This window comes from Sprattus sprattus (assembly GCF_963457725.1).
Source record: "Sprattus sprattus genome assembly, chromosome: 15".
NCBI lineage: Eukaryota > Metazoa > Chordata > Actinopteri > Clupeiformes > Clupeidae > Sprattus > Sprattus sprattus.
The window spans coordinates 7,379,294-7,400,073 of NC_137913.1; the positions used below are offsets into that span (position 1 = coordinate 7,379,294).

Here is a 20,780-nt window from a genome sequence, read left to right on the forward strand (position 1 = left end):
GATACGGAAATAAAAGAAAGAAATATTAATACAAAATTATATAATTAAAAGAAATAATAATAATAAAAAAGATAAGCAACAGTTTGACAAAACATTGCAGTTAAGAAAACAAATTGTAAAAACCAGACAGACATACAAGGTAAACAACAGCGTGAAAAAACAGTGCAGTTAAGATAACAAATGGTAAGAACCAGACAGACCGCATTAAAACAATTTACGGTGTGAGTAATGCAGTTGCCTAATTATGGTTGCAGGCTTGATAATGTCTCGCTGTAGGACGTGTCCCCAAATGCTTTCTCTGGGCTGCAGACGCCCTCTCGTCTGATGCAGCAAAGGATTCTGGAGCCAAAGCTGAGATGGATCGATCCTGCGGACCTGCCTGGGCGGGCCATCAGTGCTTGGCAGGGCATGAATCATGGTTTCTTCCGACCTCAAATGCTCTTTGGCTGGACTCAATGACCTCCTGCAGTTTCTGCCTTTCCTCTTTATTGCCTCTCCCCTCTCCGTCATTTCTTTCTTCTCCCCCTCCCTCTCTCTCCTCTTCTCTTATTCCCACTCTCTCCTCACTCTCCCTCTCGTCTTGTCTGTTTCCCCCTTCTCTCCCTCTCTCTCTCTCTCCTCTTCCCCTCTCTCTATCCCTCTCTCTCTCACCACTGTTTGTTTCCCTCTCTCTCCTCCCTCCCTCTCTCTCGTCTTCTCTGTTTCCCTCTCTCTCTCTCTCTCTCTCTCTCTCTCTCTCTCTCTCTCTCTCTCTCTCTCTCTCTCTCTTTCCTCCCTCCCTGCTCGTAAATTGTGGGCGTAAACACCCCAGTGGATTGGATGCTGCTGACAGTCATAGTGGGTGAAAAGAAAACACCCTGCCCTGCATCACGGTCACGTCACGTCCCAGTCACGTCCTGACTGCAGCTATAAAAGCCCCGATGCTGCAGCTCCAGAGCCACAGACGCTCTCAGCAGCCGTCTGCGTTCATCTCTCCCTGCTCTCCTCTCAGTCTCACTGTACTCTTCTCCTGTTCTCTCTCTCTTTCTCTCTCTCCTCCTCTCAGCTCTCGCTCATCTCTCTCCCCTCTCTCTTGTGTCTCACTCGTCTGATCTCTTGATTCTGCGATGGCTTCTCTCGGCTACGATCCCTTCTTCCCCGCCAGCCACCGCCGGAGAGTGGTGGCGCGCAGTGGTGGGGGGGCTGGAGGCTACGGGGGCTCGTCTCGCTCCCGCTCCGTCTTCACCTCCTACTCCTCTCCCATGTCCCGCGCCGCTCCGCACTACTCCCTGGCTGTGTCTCCCATGGCGACCGACTTGGAGATGAGCCAGGTGGCGCAGGTGAGCTCGGAGATGAAGGCGGTGCGCACGGCGGAGAAGGCGCAGCTGCAGGACCTGAACGACCGCTTCGCTGGCTTCATCGAGCGTGTGCACCATCTAGAGCAGCAGAACCGCGCGCTGGAGTCCGAGCTGCAGGTTCTACGTCAGTGCCACGGGGAACCATCCGGCCTGCGCTCCATCTACGAGCAGGAGGTGCGGCAGCTGCGCGCAGCAGTGGAGGAGGCGTGCGGGGAACGGCAGGCCGCGCAGGAGCGCAGGCATCAGCTGGGAGAGGCGCTGCGTGCCCTGCAGGGCCGCTACGAAGAGGAGGTGCTGGCACGCGAGGACTCGGATGGCCGGCTGGCAGAGGCGCGTAAGGGGGCGGACGAGACAGCCCTGGGCCGGGCCGAGGAGGAGAAGCGTCTGGACACCCTCCTGGACGAGCTGGCCTTCCTCAAGCGGCTCCATGAGGGGGAGATCACTGAGCTGCAGGCCCAGCTGCACTACAGCGCGCAGGTCTCCGTGGAGATGAATGTGGTGAAACCGGACCTGTCGGCAGCACTGCGGGACATCCGGGCCCAGTACGAGCGCCTGACTAAGCAGAACATCCAGTCTGCCGAAGAGTGGTACCGCACCAAGGTCGGCACCATGGCCGACACCACGGCTCGGCACTCGGACGACATCCGCCTGGCCCGAGACGAGGCGGGCGAGTTCAGGCGCCTGCTGAAAGCCCGAGACCTGGAGATCCAGGCCTGCCAGAGCCTCAACCAGGCGCTGGAGAGACAGCTGCAGGAGGTGGAGGACAAGCAGAGCGACGAGATCGCCAGCATGCAGGTAGGAACCGCTACACACACATGCATAATAACCTCACCAGACATGTAAACATGCAGTTAGGAACCGCTACACACACATGCACACACATGCATAATAACCTCACCAGACATGTAAACAAGCAGTTAGGAACCACTACACACACATGCATAATAACCTCAGCAGACATGTAAACATGCAGTTAGGAACCAGTACACACACATGCATAATAACCTCAGCAGACATGTAAACATGGAGGTTGGAACCACTACAGACTGACAGTGTTGAGACCACTGCAGACAGCCAGTGACTCACATGTAATCATCAATATGCAGCCAGTACAGTTGTGTTTGTGTATGTTTGTGTGTGTATATGAGTGTGTATGTCTGTGTATGTGTGTGAGTGTTTGTATAAGTTTGTATGTGTGTGTGTGTGTGTGTGTGTGTGTGTGTGTGTGTGTGTGTGTGTGTGTGTGTGTGTGTGTTTGTGTGTGTGTATGTATATGCGTGTGTGTGTGTGTGGTGTGTGATATGAGGGGTAACAGCTGGTCCTGAAAGAGAGCAACTAGATTTGTGTGTGAAGCTTACTGCTCTTAATCTCTCCTTTCTCCTTTCTCATTACTGCCATGTCTCCTTCTCCTTCACCTCTGTTCATCCCCCTCTCCTCTGTCTCTCCACCAGGACTTGATTGGCCAACTTGAGGACGAGCTGAGGACCATAAAGAACGAGATGGCGCGCTACCTGAAAGAATACCAGGACCTCCTGAATGTCAAGATGGCTCTGGAAATTGAGATTGCCGCGTACAGGTCAGTGGTCTCCAACCAACAAAGTCAGTCAAGTCCCAGTGACTCTGATAGGGAGATAGATACTCTTACAGTGCAGGACAAATGCAAGGTCCCTCATGAGTCTTTTAAACAACCAGTGAAACCCCAGAATCTGTAGATTCCTCCATGTGAATGTTCTAGAAGTCTTTTAAACAACCAGTAAAAACCCAGAAGCTCTACAGATTCTTCCATGTGAATGTTCTAGAAGTCTGCTGTCTCTGAGTGTTCTCTGTGTGGCCTACAGGAAGCTGCTGGAGGGGGAAGAGACACGTTTCAACGTGGGCGGAATCGGGGGCATGTCCAGCGTCTTCTCACACACCATCTCCTCCACCCCGTCCTTTGGGCGCCCCGTCTTCTCTGTGCAGTCCAGCCTGACCTCTGGCGCCCCCTATCTGCTGGGAACGCGCCTCCTCAGCTCCTCCTCCTTTAGCGATGACATGTTGACCTCCTGCACGGCCCAAAAGGCAAGGGCCAGCCCTGCAAAGAAGGAAGAGGAAGAGGAGGAAGAGGAGGAGAAGGGAGAGGAGGAAGAGGAGGGAGGAGAGAAGGAAGGAGAGGAGGAGGGAGAGGAGGAGGGAGAGAAGGAAGGAGAAGAAGGAGAAGGTGATGAAGAAGAGAAGGAGGAAGGAGAGAGTGAGTGAAAAAAAAACACCATACACACCATACACACCACACACACTATACACACACCACACACACTATACACACACCACACACACTATTCACACCACACACACCATACGCACACACGATTCACACTATACACACCATATGCACACCACACACACTATACACACCATACATACCATACACACTATACACATACCTCACACATTATACACACCACACACACCACACACTCTATACACACCACACACACCATACACAGATCTGTATGTGGGATGCTGACACATCAGACTCCATCACTGCCCCACAGGTGACCTCATGCTGTGTTTCCATAATATTTATTTCATTACTATTGTGTGAACTAACAAACACCATCATGTTAAGTCTGATAGTCACAAGTAATGAGGTAAAACTAATTTGTGTGTCTTTTCCCAGCAGAGGAAGCGGAAGCAGGTGAAGAGGAAGAGGAGGTAGAGGGAGAAGAGGAGGAACGTGAAGAGGAGGGAGGAGAGGAGGAGGGAGGAGAGGAGAAAGGTGAAGAGGAGGGAGAAGAGGAGGAAGGTGAAGAGGAGAAAGGAGGGGACGGAGAGAGCAAAGAGGAGGAGAAGAAGACTGACTCCAAACCAAAGGAAAAGTAGAAAGAATGTATCCAGACCCCAGGTGCTAAGTGACACACACACAGATCAATCCGTGTGTTTGTGTGACATGTAGACACACACACACAGCATACACACACAACAAACACACCAAATACACACACACCACAGACACCGACACACACACACACAGCTCCAACTCCAAATTTGGTATGACCAACATGGCCGTAATAAAAGACCCCATCCAGGAGCAGTCCTGAGAGCGCATGGGCACAAGGCTTGCGCAGTGTGTGTTTGATTTGTGTAAGCCACGAGTGTGTGACTGGGACTGTTTTTATTTCTGTAAGCAAAGAGTGTATTTTTATTTGTGTAAAGAAGCTAAGCGATCCCCTAACAATGCCGTTAGCTTAAACCTGCCTGTAACCTTGACACAAGTGTGCTTATCACCCTGATGATCCAGATGCCTTAGACGCTCCACAGAGGAACACAATGGTGGACAAATAAACTCTTAATCTGCTGAACCTCACTTTGCTCTGAGTGTCATTTTGAAATGAATCCTGAATCCTGTGCTTTCACCAGCACACTGGCATCACAGCAGCTGAACCACGACACACAGCACAGCACAGTGGCATCACAGTAGCTGAAGCGTGCCACACCGCACAGCACACTGGCATCACAGCAGCTAAATGTGACAGGGCCTCAGTTTAGAGGCTGCTTTACCTCTGGTCCCCTGCAGAAGAACACAGGGCTCTCAGAAGAGACAGAGAGGAGATCAAACAGACTCTCAGCACTCAAGGAAACAAGCACAGACTCTCAGCACAGACAGAACGGGCACTCACTTTAGAGGACACAAATACTCACTTTAAAGAATAAAGACTCTCACTTCAAAGAATACGGTTATTCATTTTCTAAGAATACATATATTCACTTTAAAGAATACGGATGTTCACTTTAAAGAATTCATATATTCACAGATATTCACTGATACATGGCACACAGCTCTACGACTGGTAGATGTGTCCACGGTTCTAAAGTGTTACTGGCATACAGCTCTATAACTGGTAGACAGGCCCCTGTTCTAAAGTGGAAACCTGCTTGATAATAATGAGTACACTTCAAACAGTAGCAACTACATAGTATCATTAGTGATCCAGCATAGTTTCCCTGTTCTAAGATCAAGGTTTACGTTCCCTGTACTAAGACTGATACAAAAATACTCACTATGACTTCAGGTCATAGGCAATAAAGACACATTCACCCTTCATAACAGTAAATATCCATATTTATTTACAGCTCATTAAACATCACTTTTTCAATAAATAGTGGTGTTGTGTACTCTTCTTTGATGTGCAGACAGACAGGCAGACAGACAGTCGACTCGCCTAAACTTGTTGAAGATGAACGACCACCCATGTCATCATGGCCTTCAGCTTCTTTCATTTAATTCAAAGATGCTGAAACAAACGATCAAGAATGACTCTTTCACACCACATACATAAGGATTTGTATTTTGATTATCTTAAATGAAGTGTGGTATTTGAAGACTGACAAAGGCTTAAGGCTCTTAAAGACTGTCTCTTTGGATGGGTGTGGAAGGGAACTTTGGATGCACTGATGTCCAAAGGAAAAATGTAAACAGTATTTTGAAATAAAAATGTCATAATCATACATAATCATACATACATAACTTGATTTTATCTTTTATACATTGTTATTAGAACACTTCCAGCCTTTACTTTAGAACTCAGAACTCAGAACTCAGAACTGTTTATTTGACAGCAACAATATAAGTACAATTTTATGGATGGAATAACATACAATAAATTAGATACATAAAATAAACAAAGAATTTAGAACAGTGTATAGAAAAGTATATGATGCTGTCGGGAGAATCCTATAAGGCTACATATTGTGCCGCTATCATAGGATCCACCCAGAGTAGTTAATTGCTATTCAAATAAATTAAAATAAATTAATGATATTACAAGTAAAAATAGCTTAGTTGCAAACATAGCAATGTTCTGTTGTACAGCTGGCAGAATATTTGGAAATGAGGTGGGCTTTTGAATACCGGGTTAATCCTTCAAGGCTATGTGTAGTGAGTTTGTCTGTCATGCATGTGTCTAAGTGTGTCAGTAAATATGGAATATGATGTCTGATACAATGTTTGTAGGCAGCAGTCCTGCAAAAAGGGGTGTAAAGTCTAAGATGGTGCCTTGTGTTATAGTTATGACAGGATGCATTTTGAGTGTTGTGTCATGTTCAGGAAATAAGCAGGGAGGTTATTGTTTAAGAACTTGTGGTAGAATTTCAGGCACTGTATTATGTAGATATCATCTAATTTTAATTGATTTAACCGTATGAAAATTGGCTCATATGCTCATTATATTTGCTTTTGGTGATGATCCTCATAGCTCGTTTCTGTAGATGTACCAGACGTGCCGGATTGAGACCCCATAATAGTACACCGAAATGTAGATGCGGAACTATTAGAGCATTGTACATAGTTATTAAAGTGGAACCTGGTAAAACATTTTTCATACGGTTCATTAGGCCGAGTGTACGAGAAATTTTGTTAGCAGTTTTGTCGGTGTGATGTTTCCAGTTTAGTGTCTCGTGCAGAGTTAATCCCAGAACATTGAAACTTTCTACCTGTTCCAAGGGTTCACCATTGATCTTTAGGTCGAGGGTTATATTTGAGATATCTTTCTGTCTGAAATGGAAGAGCATAAACTTGGTTTTTTGGACATTCAGTGAGAGTCTGTTTATATTGAGCCATGTGGCAACCTTCTTAAGCTCATTAGAACACGAAACATGTTTTGAATGAATAATAGGATATTTACTGTTAAAGTGGCATTATGCAGTAATTGTACTTCAGGGTTAGGAGAATCAATTTTGCCTCAAAACAACAGCTTTAAAAAAAATTGTGGCGCTAAAATGACTTTTAATATGGAGAATCGCTTCCGTGCCATTGCAATACCAGGGTCCATAGGCATATTAACCTACTGGGTTATGTAGCTTTCTACTGTCAGCTGAACTAGTAAGTAGCTTATTTGCCGTCTTGCTTTGTCTTGTGTTGCACTTGCTTGATAATTGACTGTGTTAGGACAGTTGTTGACTATATTGTTTCCATAGTGTCAAAGTAAGCACATTTCAAGAGGTTTTGCTAGTTTTAGCCCCTCTCGGTAGCGATAAGCAATTGTTCCGTTATGCTGCTTTAATAAAGGATTAATGTGCCATTTTAATTATGTCTTTCTTATTTTAGCAAAGTAAGCCTCGATTTGATTTTAGAACAGGGATCCCGTGCTGGATCAGTAATGATATATTATTGAGGTGTTTCTGCTATTGAAGTGTGCTCATTGTCATCAAGTTTGCCACTAAGAATACTTATTCTACAACTGTTTTGCCACTAGAAGTAACATATTGATGGAACTGGAAATATTGCTATTCTGTTGTTGTAGGATATTAACTCCTTATTTTCTATCTGCAACTCATTATTGGATGTGTACTCTGTCTGTCTCACTGAGACCTGAACAAATGACATGTGAGCCCCCTCTTCCTGCTAAAATCCTATGTAACTTGGTGTCACCCCCTCCCCCCATAGGTGAATATACCTCACCCCACTGTCTCCCCCTCCCTCTCACCTAGGGTGGGGTCCTCCCCTGCCCTATTGTACTCTACCTGACTGAATTATATAAATGCCAGCGCATTCTGTTGTCGGGTAGACCTTTCTCTTAGCATCAGCTGAGAAGGGTTCTCCACGCTGAAATAATCTCCAGAAACCTGACTTCGTCCTCCGGTCTCTTCTTCAACTTTAGCGTGCTTATAAGATTCTGTCAATATTCAGATGGTATATGAAGATGCTATACACTTTCTATTTTGATTGTTGCTATACATCAGTGACTTTAGATTGAGACCAACTAGGTTGTTACTAAGGATATGCCGGGAATCAATGACCTTTTCAATAAGAACTTTGTGAATACAGGTGATAAATCATACTTACCGCAGGTCTTATTGGGCACTGATACAGACATATGTATTAATTGCTAACACTCGATCCTTCAAATATATTACCCAAATATGTTACCCATCTATAGATACACCAGTAAATGAATAACAGCCACATGTGGATGTACATGTCATGCCTGGACAGGCCCCACACAGAGAGACTTTTTGGAAAGGAGTCCACACCCAAAGGAAGAGAAGAGAGCTCACATGATGCAGGGAGGTTTGTATTGCTTTTATTGAGGCAATGGTTCTGACATATTGCTCTGGAGTTGTAAACAGCAGTATTTGTGTTGTTATGTTACATGGCTGAGAGAGCGCCCAGCACGAGGCACCTGTAAGAAAGAAAGCTTTAGCAGCGCAGCAGAGCACAGCTGGAGGATCAGTGCTGGATCACAATGGACCAGTGGCCAACCGTGGACACATTTGATGGAGTAGCACCTTTGGGACACGACTGTCGGTTTGTCAGCATTACAAGCAGCTGTGATCACTTGCTGTAGCTTGTCTTAGTAGTTTTGACTCCTAGTGTTACTTTTTCGCTTCTGTAGAGGCTGGGGCAGATGTCTTGACTGTTTTCTCGGGAGTGGGTTTAGCCTCTTTGACCTCCACGGCTGCCTTGCTCTTGGCAGGCTTAGAAGCGACCTTCTCTCCTTTGATGATGGTCTCTACGGTTTGGGTCAGAACCACCTCCTCCTTTGGACTTCCAGCTGTCTTGGTGGGACTCTTGTGTTCTCCGTTGGTGATAGCTGCCTCCTCCTTCTCCTCCTCCTCCTGCTTCTGCTCAGTGTCTGCTGCCTTCTTTATCTCCTTCTCCCCCTTCCCTGCCTCTTTCTCTGTCTCAACTTTCTTCTCCTCTTTCTCTGTATCACCCTTCTTCAACTCTCCTTCTGAATCACTCTTCTTCTCTTTCTCTGAATCACTCTTCTTCTCCTCTCCTTCTGAATCACTCTTCTTCTCTTTCTCTGAATCAATCTTCTTCTCTTTCTCTGAATCACTCTTCTTCACCTCTCCTGAATCACTCTTCTTCTTGTCTTTCTCTGAATCACTCTTCTTCTCCTCTCCTTCTGAATCACTCTTCTTATCCTCTTTCTCTACATCACTCTTCTTCACCTCTCCTGAATCACTCTTCTTCTTGTCTTTCTCTGTATCACTCTTCTTCTCCTCTTTCTCTGTATCACTCTTCTTCTCCTCTTTCTCTATATCACTCTTCTTCTTGTCTTTCTCTGAATCACTCTTCTTCTCCTCGCCTTCTGAATCACTCTTCTTATCCTCTTTCTCTATATCACTCTTCTTCTCCTCTTTCTCTATATCACTCTTCTTCTTGTCTTTCTCTGAATCACTCTTCTTCTCCTCTTTCTCTATATCACTCTTCTTCTCCTCTTTCTCTGAATCACTCTTCTTCTCCTCTTTCTCTCTATCACTCTTCGTCTCCTCTCCCTCTGAATCACTCTTCTTCTCCTCTTTCTCTATATCACTCTTCTTCTCCTCTTTCTCTGTATCACTCTTCTTCTCCTCTTTTTCTGTATCACTATTTTTCTCATCTTTCTCTGTATCACTCTTCTTCTCATCTTTCTCTGAATCACTTTTCTTTTCCTCTCCTTCTGAATGACACTTTTTCTCCTCTCCCTTTGAATCACTCTTCTTCTCCTCTTTCTCTATATCACTCTTCATCTCTTCTCCCTCTGAATCACTCTTCTTCTCCTCTCCTTCTTTATCACTCTTCTTCTCCTCTCCTTCTGAATCACTCTTCTTCTCCTCTCCTTCTGAATCACTCTTCTTCTCCTCTTTCTCTGTATCACTCTTCTTCTCCTCTCCCTCTAAATCACCCTTATCATCCTGCTCCTCATCTTTAGATCCTTTGCTGGTTTCTTCCTCTTCCTCAGCATCTGGCTTCTCTTCCGCCTCATCTCCTTCCTCTTCTTCTTCCCCCTTTTCCTCTCCTCCTTCTGCCTCTTCCCCATCACCCTTCTCTTCCTCTCCTTTAGGGGGTGTAGCACTCACTTTAGGCTGCTTGGAGGCAGCCACCTCTTCTTCCACAGCCTCCTGCTCTTCCTCATCCCCCTCCTCTTCCTCACCCCCCTCTGCCTGAAGCTCCTCCGCTACAGCGGCCAGGTCCTCGTTCAGGTCTGCCTGTTTGTCCTCTTTCTTTGCTCTGGAGGTCATTGGCTGACGGTATGGGAAGGCAGGACTTTGGTATGAATCAGCAAATCCACTAAAGCGAGTCTCTTCCCCCTCCAGAAGTTTCCTGCACAGACACAAGAAGTGTGAGCATGGCTGTGTGCACGTGAGCACGTGCTACATGGAATATCATATTATTCTGCACACTAACTCACCTGTAGGCAGCGATCTCAGCATCCAGGGCCATCTTGACATTGAGCAGATCCTGGTATTCCCTGAGGTGGTGAGACATCTCCCTCTTCATTCCCTTCAGCTCGCTGTCCAGCTGATGGATCATCTCCTGGGCAAGAAGGGAGAGGGAAGAAGGGGCTGCGTTAGAGGAGAGCCTCACATCTCATTGGCTAGAGTCTCATCACAAACACATCTCACTGGCTAAGACCTGATTTCAGGCACTAGCAATGAGCCTCTTTGGATATTTGTTGTTTGCTGAAATCTCACACTTAGCCACCAAATTCAGACCTATTAGTTATAAGGACTGTAAAATATATTGAGATACTTCTTACTAATGAAGTTTATGCTGTTTTAGTGTTCTGAACTAACTGTGTGTGAAATGGTCTATACAAAACAAAAAGTGAAGGAAAGTTGTAATCTTCTTTGGCACCTAATGATTCATTTACATGCATGTTTGTTAATTTGGCCATTTTAACACTTATATGCAGTATGCATTTTTGCATTGAGCTCGCATACAACAGGACCGTATTTATATATTTACCATGACGAATTTACAATATTTACCACTCAACGAAACTAACCTTGTAGCTGCCTAGGTCGTTGTTATGCTGGTCATCAGTGTCATTCAGCTGTCTGTCCAGGGACTCCTTCGTGCCTCGGAGAGCCTCCAGTTCGACATTCTTCACCTGCAGCTGCCTGCGATAATCTGCGATCTCATCCCGAACAGATTTGACCGCGTCCTTGTTCTGATCTGCCGCATCCGAAAGTTTAGCATAGCGGCACTGGAACACTTCTTCAGCTTGATGCAGGTTCTGTGAGGAGAAGCCGTCCAGTTGCGCGCGGATTTCCCGGAGCGCGGAGGTGATGTCCGTTTTACTGAACTCCTTCAAATCCACAGGCACCTGCGCCTCCTGGAGCTGTGCAAGGAGTTCGCTGACCTCCTCTTCGTGGTCACTGCGCAGGAAGTCTGCTTCATCCAAGAGAGACTGAACTTTTTTCTCCAGGTCCGATTTAATCAGAACAGAGTCTTCTTTTTCCTTCTTCAGTTCCCGGATTGCAATATCTGTTTTTTCTCTAAAGCGTGCTTCATCCTCATAGCGATTTTTCAGACGGTGAATATCTTCCTCGATGTTATCTGCATCAACAATGATCTGAGCTTTCTCTCTGTGCAGCTGCTCTAGCGTGGAACGGAGTTCGCTCAGCTCTTCGTCGAATGCATCACTAAGTTTTGACTGCGTGAACTTCCTCTGCCGGAGTTCTTGAATTTCAGTCTCCAGCAGTTGATTCTGCTCTTCCAGATAACGGACTTTATCGATATAACTGGCGAATCGGTCATTCAGCCCTTGAAGCTGTTCCTTCTCGTTGTTGCGTTCGTGGTCGGCATTGAGCACAGATGAGAGCTCTAGGCTGCCTGGCGAGGCAAAGACTGCGGCGGACGCGCTCGTGTATGCCCTGCTTGCTGGCACGTTGGCGGTTCTTTTGTAGGACGTGGACGTGGAGCTGGGGGCTCTCTGAGACCAGGAGTTCGACCTGAGGCTGGCAGATGGGGAGGCGCGGATGCCCCGTGTCTCGAGCACTCTTCTCCGCGATGAAGCCCCTATGACATCCATTGTGCAGCTCCCGGTGTGCCGGTGTGTCCTGAACTGATGGCAAGTTGAATACTGCGGTAAGATTGTGGAGATGTGGTGGACTGCTGCTCCGCTGTATTTATAGGCCTGTCGCTGCGTCCCTCCATAAATCAATAGAGTGCAGGGGAGGGGCTCTTTTCAGGATGGAGAGCTGATGAAGACAATCCCAGCTGGCTGTTTGTTAGTGTCATGACAACACACTTTTTTTGTACTATAGAATACCACAGAAAATGTAGCATGGAGCTGTCCTGAGGCATATTGCTGAATTTCATATTTACTGTAATTCATTTTATATTACATATTTTATTGCATATTTTATGTGTTAGAGGTATCATACATTTTCCATGTGTTTCCAATGCTACACTAAACTGTGTGGAAAATAGAGGATACAGCAACACATAATATATGCATTTTGCAAAGCTTCAAGTTGTCTGTGTTTTTGAGTGTATTGTACATTGGGTGATAAAGTAGTAACTGTAAATGGAGGAGCGCATATGCTATAGTTATGGCAGCATGAGTCCCTTTTGGGTGAAGTGTTTTGGTGGTTGTAGTGCATTTTGCACCAAGGGTTAACTGATTTGCTGAGGTGTGTGTCTGTCAAGCCCACTGTGTGAAGAGTTTTTAAAAAATGCTGGACAGGGCATTAATCATGGTTTCTTACAACTTAAAATACTTCGCTGGACTCAATGACCTCCTGCAGTTTCTGCTTCTTCCTCTTTATTGCCTCTCTCCTCTCCTTCATTTCTCTTTTTCCTCCCTCTCTCTCTCTCTCCACACTTCTCTGTTTCCCTCTCTCTCTATCTCTCTCTCTCTCCTCCCTCCCTGCTCGTAAACTATGGGGGTGAACACCCCAGCTAATGGGATACTGCTGACGGTCAGAGTGGGTGAAAAGAAAACACCCTGCCCTGCATCATGGTCACGTCACGTCACAGTCACATCCTGACTGCAGCTATAAAAGCCCCCATGCTGCACCCCCAGAGCCACAGACGCTCTCAGCAGCTGTCTGCGTTCATCTCTCCCTGCTCTCCTCTCAGTCTCACTGTCCTGTTCTCTCTCTCTCTCTCTCCCCTCTCTCTTGTGTCTCACTCGTCTGATCTCTTGATTCTGCGATGGCTTCTCTCGGCTACGATCCATTCTTCCCCGCCAGCCACCGTCGGAGAGTGGTGGCGCGCAGCGGTGGGGGGGCTGGAGGCTACGGGGGCGCGTCTCGCTCCCGCTCCGTCTTCAGCTCCTACTCCTCTCCCATGTCCCGCGCCGCTCCGCACTACTCCCTGGCTGTGTCTCCCATGGCGACCGACTTGGAGATGAGCCAGGTGGCGCAGGTGAGCTCGGAGATGAAGGCGGTGCGCACGGCGGAGAAGGCGCAGCTGCAGGACCTGAACGACCGCTTCGCTGGCTTCATCGAGCGTGTGCACCATCTAGAGCAGCAGAACCGCGCGCTGGAGTCCGAGCTGCAGGTTCTACGTCAGTGCCACGGGGAACCATCCGGCCTGCGCTCCATCTACGAGCAGGAGGTGCGGCAGCTGCGCGCAGCAGTGGAGGAGGCGTGCGGGGAACGGCAGGCCGCGCAGGAGCGCAGGCATCAGCTGGGAGAGGCGCTGCGTGCCCTGCAGGGCCGCTACGAAGAGGAGGTGCTGGCACGCGAGGACTCGGATGGCCGGCTGGCAGAGGCGCGTAAGGGGGCGGACGAGACAGCCCTGGGCCGGGCCGAGGAGGAGAAGCGTCTGGACACGCTGCTGGACGAGCTGGCCTTCCTCAAGCGGCTCCATGAGGGGGAGATCACTGAGCTGCAGGCCCAGCTGCACTACAGCGCGCAGGTCTCCGTGGAGATGAATGTGGTGAAACCGGACCTCTCAGCAGCACTGCGGGACATCCGGGCCCAGTACGAGCGCCTGACTAAGCAGAACATCCAGTCTGCCGAAGAGTGGTACCGCACCAAGGTCGGCACCATGGCCGACACCACGGCTCGGCACTCGGACGACATCCGCCTGGCCCGAGACGAGGCGGGCGAGTTCAGGCGCCTGCTGAAAGCCCGAGACCTGGAGATCCAGGCCTGCCAGAGCCTCAACCAGGCGCTGGAGAGACAGCTGCAGGAGGTGGAGGACAAGCAGAGCGACGAGATCGCCAGCATGCAGGTAGGAACCGCTACACACACATGCATAATAACCTCAACAGACATGTAAACATGCAGGTAGGAACCGCTACACACACATGCATAATAACCTCACCAGACATGTAAACATGCAGTTAGGAACCCCTGCACACACATGCATAATAACCTCACCAGACATGTAAACATGCAGTTAGGAACCCCTGCACACACATGCATAATAACCTCACCAGACATGTAAACATGCAGTTAGGAACCACTACACACACATGCATAATAACCTCAGCAGACATGTAAACATGGAGGTTGGAACCACTACAGACTGACAGTGTTGAGACCACTGCAGACAGCCAGTGACTCACATGTAATCATCAATATGCAGCCAGTACAGTTGTGTTTGTGTATGTTTGTGTGTGTATATGAGTGTGTATGTCTGTGTATGTGTGTGAGTGTTTGTATAAGTTTGTATGTGTGTGTGTGTGTGTGTGTGTTTGTGTGTGTGTGTGTGTAGTATGTGATATGAGGGGTAACAGCTGGTCCTGAAAGAGAGCAACTAGATTTGTGTGTGAAGCTTACTGCTCTTAATCTCTCCTTTCTCCTTTCTCATTACTGCCATGTGTCCTTCTCCTTCACCTCTGTTCACCCCCCTCTCCTCTGTCTCTCCACCAGGACTTGATTGGCCAACTTGAGGACGAGCTGAGGACCATAAAGAACGAAATGGCGCGCTACCTGAAAGAATACCAGGACCTCCTGAATGTCAAGATGGCTCTGGAAATTGAGATTGCCGCGTACAGGTCAGTGGTCTCCAACCAACAAAGTCAGTCATGTCCCAGTGCCTCTGATAGGGAGATAGATACTCTTACAGTGCAGGACAAATGCAAGGTCCCTCATTAGTCTTTTAAACAACCAGTGAAACCCCAGAATCTGTAGATTCCTCCATGTGAATGTTCTAGAAGTCTTTTAAACAACCAGTCAAAATCCAGAAGCTCTGTAGATTCTTCCATGTGAATGTTCTAGAAGTCTTTTAAACAACCAGTAAAAACCCAGAAGCTCTACAGATTCTTCCTTGTGAATGTTCTAGAAGTCTGCTGTCTCTGAGTGTTCTCTGTGTGGCCTACAGGAAGCTGCTGGAGGGGGAAGAGACGCGTTTCAACGTGGGCGGAATCGGGGGCATGTCCAGCGTCTTCTCACACACCATCTCCTCCACCCCGTCCTTTGGGCGCCCCGTCTTCTCTGTGCAGTCCAGCCTGACCTCTGGCGCCCCCTATCTGCTGGGAACGCGCCTCCTCAGCTCCTCCTCCTTCAGCGATGACATGTTGACCTCCTGCACGGCCCAAAAGGCAAGGGCCACCCCAGCAAAGAAGGAAGAGGAAGAGGAGGAGAAGGGAGAGGAGGAAGAGGAGGGAGGAGAGAAGGAAGGAGAGGAGGAGGGAGAGGAGGAGGGAGAGAAGGAAGGAGAAGAAGGAGAAGGTGATGAAGAAGAGAAGGAGGAAGGAGAGAGTGAGTGAAAAAAACACCATACACACCATACACACCACACACACTATACACACACCACACACACTATACACACACCACACACACTATTCACACCACACACACCATACACACACGATTCACACTATACACATACGCACACCACACACACTATACACACCATACATACCATACACACTATACACATACCACACACATTATACACACCACACACACCAGGGGCGAATCTAGGTTCCGACTTTTGGGGGGGCTAAGCCCCTAGAGAATCCTATTCTTTTTCCTGTAACCCAACAGAACTAGGGGGGTCTGGGGGCATGCTCCCCCAGAAGATTTTTTTGGAAAATATTATTTTAAATAAGTGTCCTCTAGTGGGTTTTAGGTGAGAAATTAACAAATTTAGATTTTAAATATGGCACAAAGACATATTGAAGACATCTGCTGAGAGGTGCTTATTATACTGTAGCATAATCATTTAATGAAAAGAGACAGATTAGTTGCAGTTGTAGCTCAGACTTACGATGGGGCAGCTGTAATGGGCGGGCCTTGTTAGGTGTGTGTATTTACGATGAAACGTACCTTGTGATAAAGGCAGTCCGAGTACTTTTCTCCGGCGCTTTCTCCTTCCAATCCTCAGTATAATTCAAACTACATGGAGCGGCATCAACGGTTAACGTTGTAGGCTGGAATTCACTAGCTAGTTTTATCTGGCTGAGCTACTGAGTAGGCTAGCATACCCACAGGATCAATGAACCGGCATGATCAAAAGAGCCACGACATCTATAATAAATCCACAATGATTTAACCATTTCGTTTAGTTTACCATTTTAAACTTAATGCGCTATACCTTTGTATCGAGCAGCTGATTATGGCAACTTTCTCAGCTTTTTCCAGCTTGAGTCGGACAGTCGCTCCCAGTCTGTTTATTTGACGTTGTCTTGTCACCGTCTGTCTGCACGCTCTGTCTCACTCACTCACTCACGCACGCAGGCACGCACGACCAAACAAAGCTGTGCGCTTGCCACAGAACAGTCTCAAACAGGCAGGAGTCCTGTGCAACTCGAGATTATTTTATTTCTAACTCTAAAAATGAAACTTATTACGTTCACAAAATCGGTTGATAGGTGTGAGTTTGACGATCTCAGAATAAAAAAAATTAAACCATTTTTGTTTGGGGGGGCTAATGAAACTTTTGGGGGGGCTCCAGCCCCCCCAAAATAGGGCTAGATCCGCCCCTGAACCACACACTCTATACACACCACACACACTATTCACACACCACACACACTATTCACACCACACACACCATACACAGATCTGTGAGGAGGATGCTGACACATCAGACTCCATCACTGCCACACAGGTGACCTCATTTTTCATTATTTCATTATTATTGTATGAACTAACAAACACCATCATGTTGAGTCTGATAGTCACAAGTAATGAGGTAAAACTAATTTGTGTGTCTTTTCCCAGCAGAGGAAGCGGAAGCAGGCGAAGAGGAAGAGGAGGTAGAGGGAGAAGAGGAGGAACGTGAAGAGGAGGGAGGAGAGGAGGAGGGAGGAGAGGAGAAAGGTGAAGAGGAGGGAGAAGAGGAGGAAGGTGAAGAGGAGAAAGGAGGGGACGGAGAGAGCAAAGAGGAGGAGAAAAAGACTGACTCCAAACCAAAGGAAAAGTAGAAAGAATGTATCCAGACCCCTGGTGCTAAGTGACACACACACAGATCAATCCGTGTGTTTGTGTGACATGTAGACACACACACACAGCATACACACACAACAAACACACCAAATACACACACACCACAGACACCGACACACACAGCTCCAACTCCAATGTGGTATGACCAACATGGCCGTAAGCAAGACCCCATCCAGGAGCAGTCCTGAGAGCGCATGGGCACAAGGCTGGCGCAGTGTGTGTTTTATTTGTGTAAGCCACGAGTGTGTGACTGGGACTGTTTTTATTTCTGTAAGCAAAGAGTGTATTTTTATTTGTGTAAAGAAGCTAAGCGATCCCCTAACAATGCCGTTAGCTTAAACCTGCCTGTAACCTTGACACAAGTGTGCTTATGACCCTGATGATCCAGATGCCTTAGACGCTCCACAGAGGAACACAATGGTGGACAAATAAACTCTTAATCTGCTGAACCTCACTTTGCTCTGAGTGTCATTTTGAAATGCAAAAAAGCCTGAATCTTGTGCTTTCACCAGCACACTGGCATCACAGCAGCTGAACCACGACACACAGCACAGCACACTGGCATCACAGCAGCTGAATGTGACACACAACACAGCACACTGGCATCACAGCAGCTGAATGGCTACACACAGCACAGCACACTGGCATCAGAGCAGCTGAATGTGACACACAGCACAGCACACTGTCATCACAGCAGCTAAATGTGACAGGGCCTCAGTTTAGAGGCTGCTTTGCCTCTGGTCCCCTTCAGAAGAACACAGGGCTCTCAGAAGAGACAGAGAGGAGAATTAAACAGACTCTCAGCACTCAAGGAAACAAGCACAGACTCTCAGCACAGACAGAACGGGCACTCACTTTAGAGAACACAAATACTCACTTTAAAGAATAAAGACTCTCACTTCAAAGAATACGGATATTCATTTTCTAAGAATACATATATTCACTTTAAAGAATACGGATATTCACTTTAAAGAATTCATATATTCACAGATATTCACTGATACATGGCACGCAGCTCTACGACTGGGAGAGGGGGCCACGGTTCTAAAGTGTTACTGGCATACAGCTCTATAACTGGTAGACGGGCCCCTGGTTCTAAAGTGTTACTGGCATACAGCTCTATAACTGGTAGACAGGCCCCTGTTCTAAAGTGGAAACCTGCTTGATAATAATGAGTACACTTCAAACAGTAGCAACAACAAAGTATCATTAGTGATCCAGCATAGGGTCCCTGTTCTAAGATCAAGGTTTACTTTCCCTGTACTAAGACTGATATAAAAATACCCACTTTGACTTCAGGTCATAGGCAATAAAGACACATTCACCCTTCATAACAATACATATCCCTATTTATTTGAAGCTCATTAAACATAATTTTTTCAATAAATAGTGGTGTTGTGTCCTCTTCTTTGATGTGCAGACAGACAGTCAGACAGACAGTCGACTCGCCTAAACCTGTTGAAGATGAACGACCACCCATGTCATCATGGCCTTCAGCTTCAAAGATGCTGAAACAAACGATCAAGAATGACTCTTTCACACCACATACATAAGGATTTGTATTTTGATTATCTTAAATGAAGTGTGGTATTTGAACTCAGTCAGAGACTGACAAAGGCTTAAGGCTCTTAAAGACTGTCTCTTTGGATGGGTGTGGAAGGGAACTTGCACTGATGTCCAAAGGAAAAGTGTTTTGTTAACATTATTTTGAAATAAAAATGTCATAATCATGCATAATCATACATACATAACTTGATTTTATCTTTTATACATTGTCATTAGAACACTACCAGCCTTTACTTTAGAACAGGAAACATGTTTTGAATGAATAATAGGATATTTACTGTTAAAGTGGCATTAATGCAGTAATTGTACTTCAGGGTTAGGATAATCAGTTTTGACTCAAAACAACAGCTTAAAAAAAATTTGGGCGCTAAAATGACTTTTAATGTGGAGAATCGCTTCCGTGCCATTGCCATACCAGGGTCCATATGCATGTTACTGGGTTATGTAGGTTTGCCTGAAGCCATCCGGTTTCTACTGTCAGCTGAACTAGTAAGTAGCTTATTTGCCGTCTTGCTTTGTCTTGTGTTGCACTTGCTTGATAATTGACAGTGTTAGGACAGTTGTTGACTATATAGTTTGCCAAAGTGTCAAAGTAAGCACATTTCAAGAGGTTTTGCTAGTTTTAGCCCCTAGCATCTCTGTAGCAATAAGCAATTGTTCCGTTATGCTGCTTTAATAAAGGATTAATGTGCCATTTTAATTATGTCTTTCTTATTTCAGCAAAGTAAGCCTCGATTTGATTTTAGAACAGGGAGCCCGTGCTGGATCAGTAATGATAAATTATTGAGGTATTTCTGCTTTTGAAGTGTGCTCATTGTCATCAAGTTTGCCACTAAGAATACTTATTCTACAACTGTTTTGCCACTAGAAGTAACATATTGATGGAACTGGAAATATTGCTATTCTGTTGTTGTAGGATATTAACTCCTTATTTTCTATCTGCAACTCATTATTGGATGTGTACTCTGTCTGTCTCACTGAGACCTGAACAAATGACATGTGAGCCCCCTCTTCCTGCTAAAATCCTATGTAACTTGGTGTCACCCCCTCCCCCCATAGGTGAATATACCTCACCCCACTGTCTCCCCCTCCCTCTCACCTAGGGTGGGGTCCTCCCCTGCCCTATTGCACTCTACCTGACTGAATTATATAAATGCCGGCGCATTCTGCTGTCGGGTAAGCCTTTCTCTTAGTATCGGCTGAGAAGGGTTCTCCACGCTGAAATAAACTCCAGAAACCTGACTTCGTCCTCCGGTCTCTTCTTCAACTTTAGCGTGCTTAATAAGATTCTGTCAATATTCAGATGGTATATGAAGATGCTATACACTTTCTATTTTGATTGTTGCTATACATCAGTGACTTTAGATTGAGACCAACTAGGTTGTTATTAAGGATATGCCGGGAATCAATGACCTTTTCAATAAGAACTTTGTGAATACAGGTGATAAATCATACTTACCGCAGGTCTTATTGGGCACTGATACAGACATAATGTATTAATTGCTAACACTCGATCCTTCAAATATATTACCCAAATATGTTACCCATCTATAGAAACACCAGTAAATGAATAACAGCCACACGTGGATGTACATGTCATGCCTGGACAGGCCCCACACAGAGAGACCTTTTGGAAAGGAGTCCACACCCAAAGGAAAAGAATAGAGCTCACACGATGCAGGGAGGTTTGTATTGCTTTTTTTTTTATTGAGGCAATGGTTTTGACATATTGCATGGTTTTGACATATTGCTTTGGAGTTGTAAACAGCAGTA

The 20,780-nt window shown here is 46.4% G+C and overlaps 3 protein-coding genes across 3 annotated transcripts; 2 read left to right on the top strand and 1 right to left on the bottom strand.

Annotated features, from left to right (window-relative positions):
* Window positions 1-1,106: 1,106 nt before the first annotated feature.
* Window positions 1,107-3,572, top strand: LOC308376241 (neurofilament light polypeptide-like; the record flags this gene model as incomplete). The annotated part of the gene is made up of 3 exons (XM_080852536.1): window positions 1,107-2,132; window positions 2,789-2,913; window positions 3,176-3,572. 3 exons carry the CDS (start codon window positions 1,107-1,109, stop codon window positions 3,570-3,572), a joined length of 1,548 nt encoding a protein of 515 aa, XP_080708662.1.
* A 5,115-nt stretch (window positions 3,573-8,687) lies between these two features.
* On the bottom strand, window positions 8,688-12,118 carry LOC308376242 (neurofilament medium polypeptide-like; the record flags this gene model as incomplete). The annotated part of the gene is made up of 4 exons (XM_080852537.1): window positions 8,688-8,936; window positions 10,161-10,404; window positions 10,493-10,617; window positions 11,090-12,118. The coding sequence occupies 4 exons, from the start codon at window positions 12,116-12,118 to the stop codon at window positions 8,688-8,690; spliced, it is 1,647 nt and encodes a 548-aa protein (XP_080708663.1).
* Window positions 12,119-13,245: 1,127 nt separating this feature from the next.
* Window positions 13,246-15,754, top strand: LOC308376243 (neurofilament light polypeptide-like; the record flags this gene model as incomplete). Its single annotated transcript, XM_080852538.1, has 3 exons — window positions 13,246-14,271; window positions 14,916-15,040; window positions 15,367-15,754. The coding sequence occupies 3 exons, from the start codon at window positions 13,246-13,248 to the stop codon at window positions 15,752-15,754; spliced, it is 1,539 nt and encodes a 512-aa protein (XP_080708664.1).
* Window positions 15,755-20,780: the final 5,026 nt, after the last annotated feature.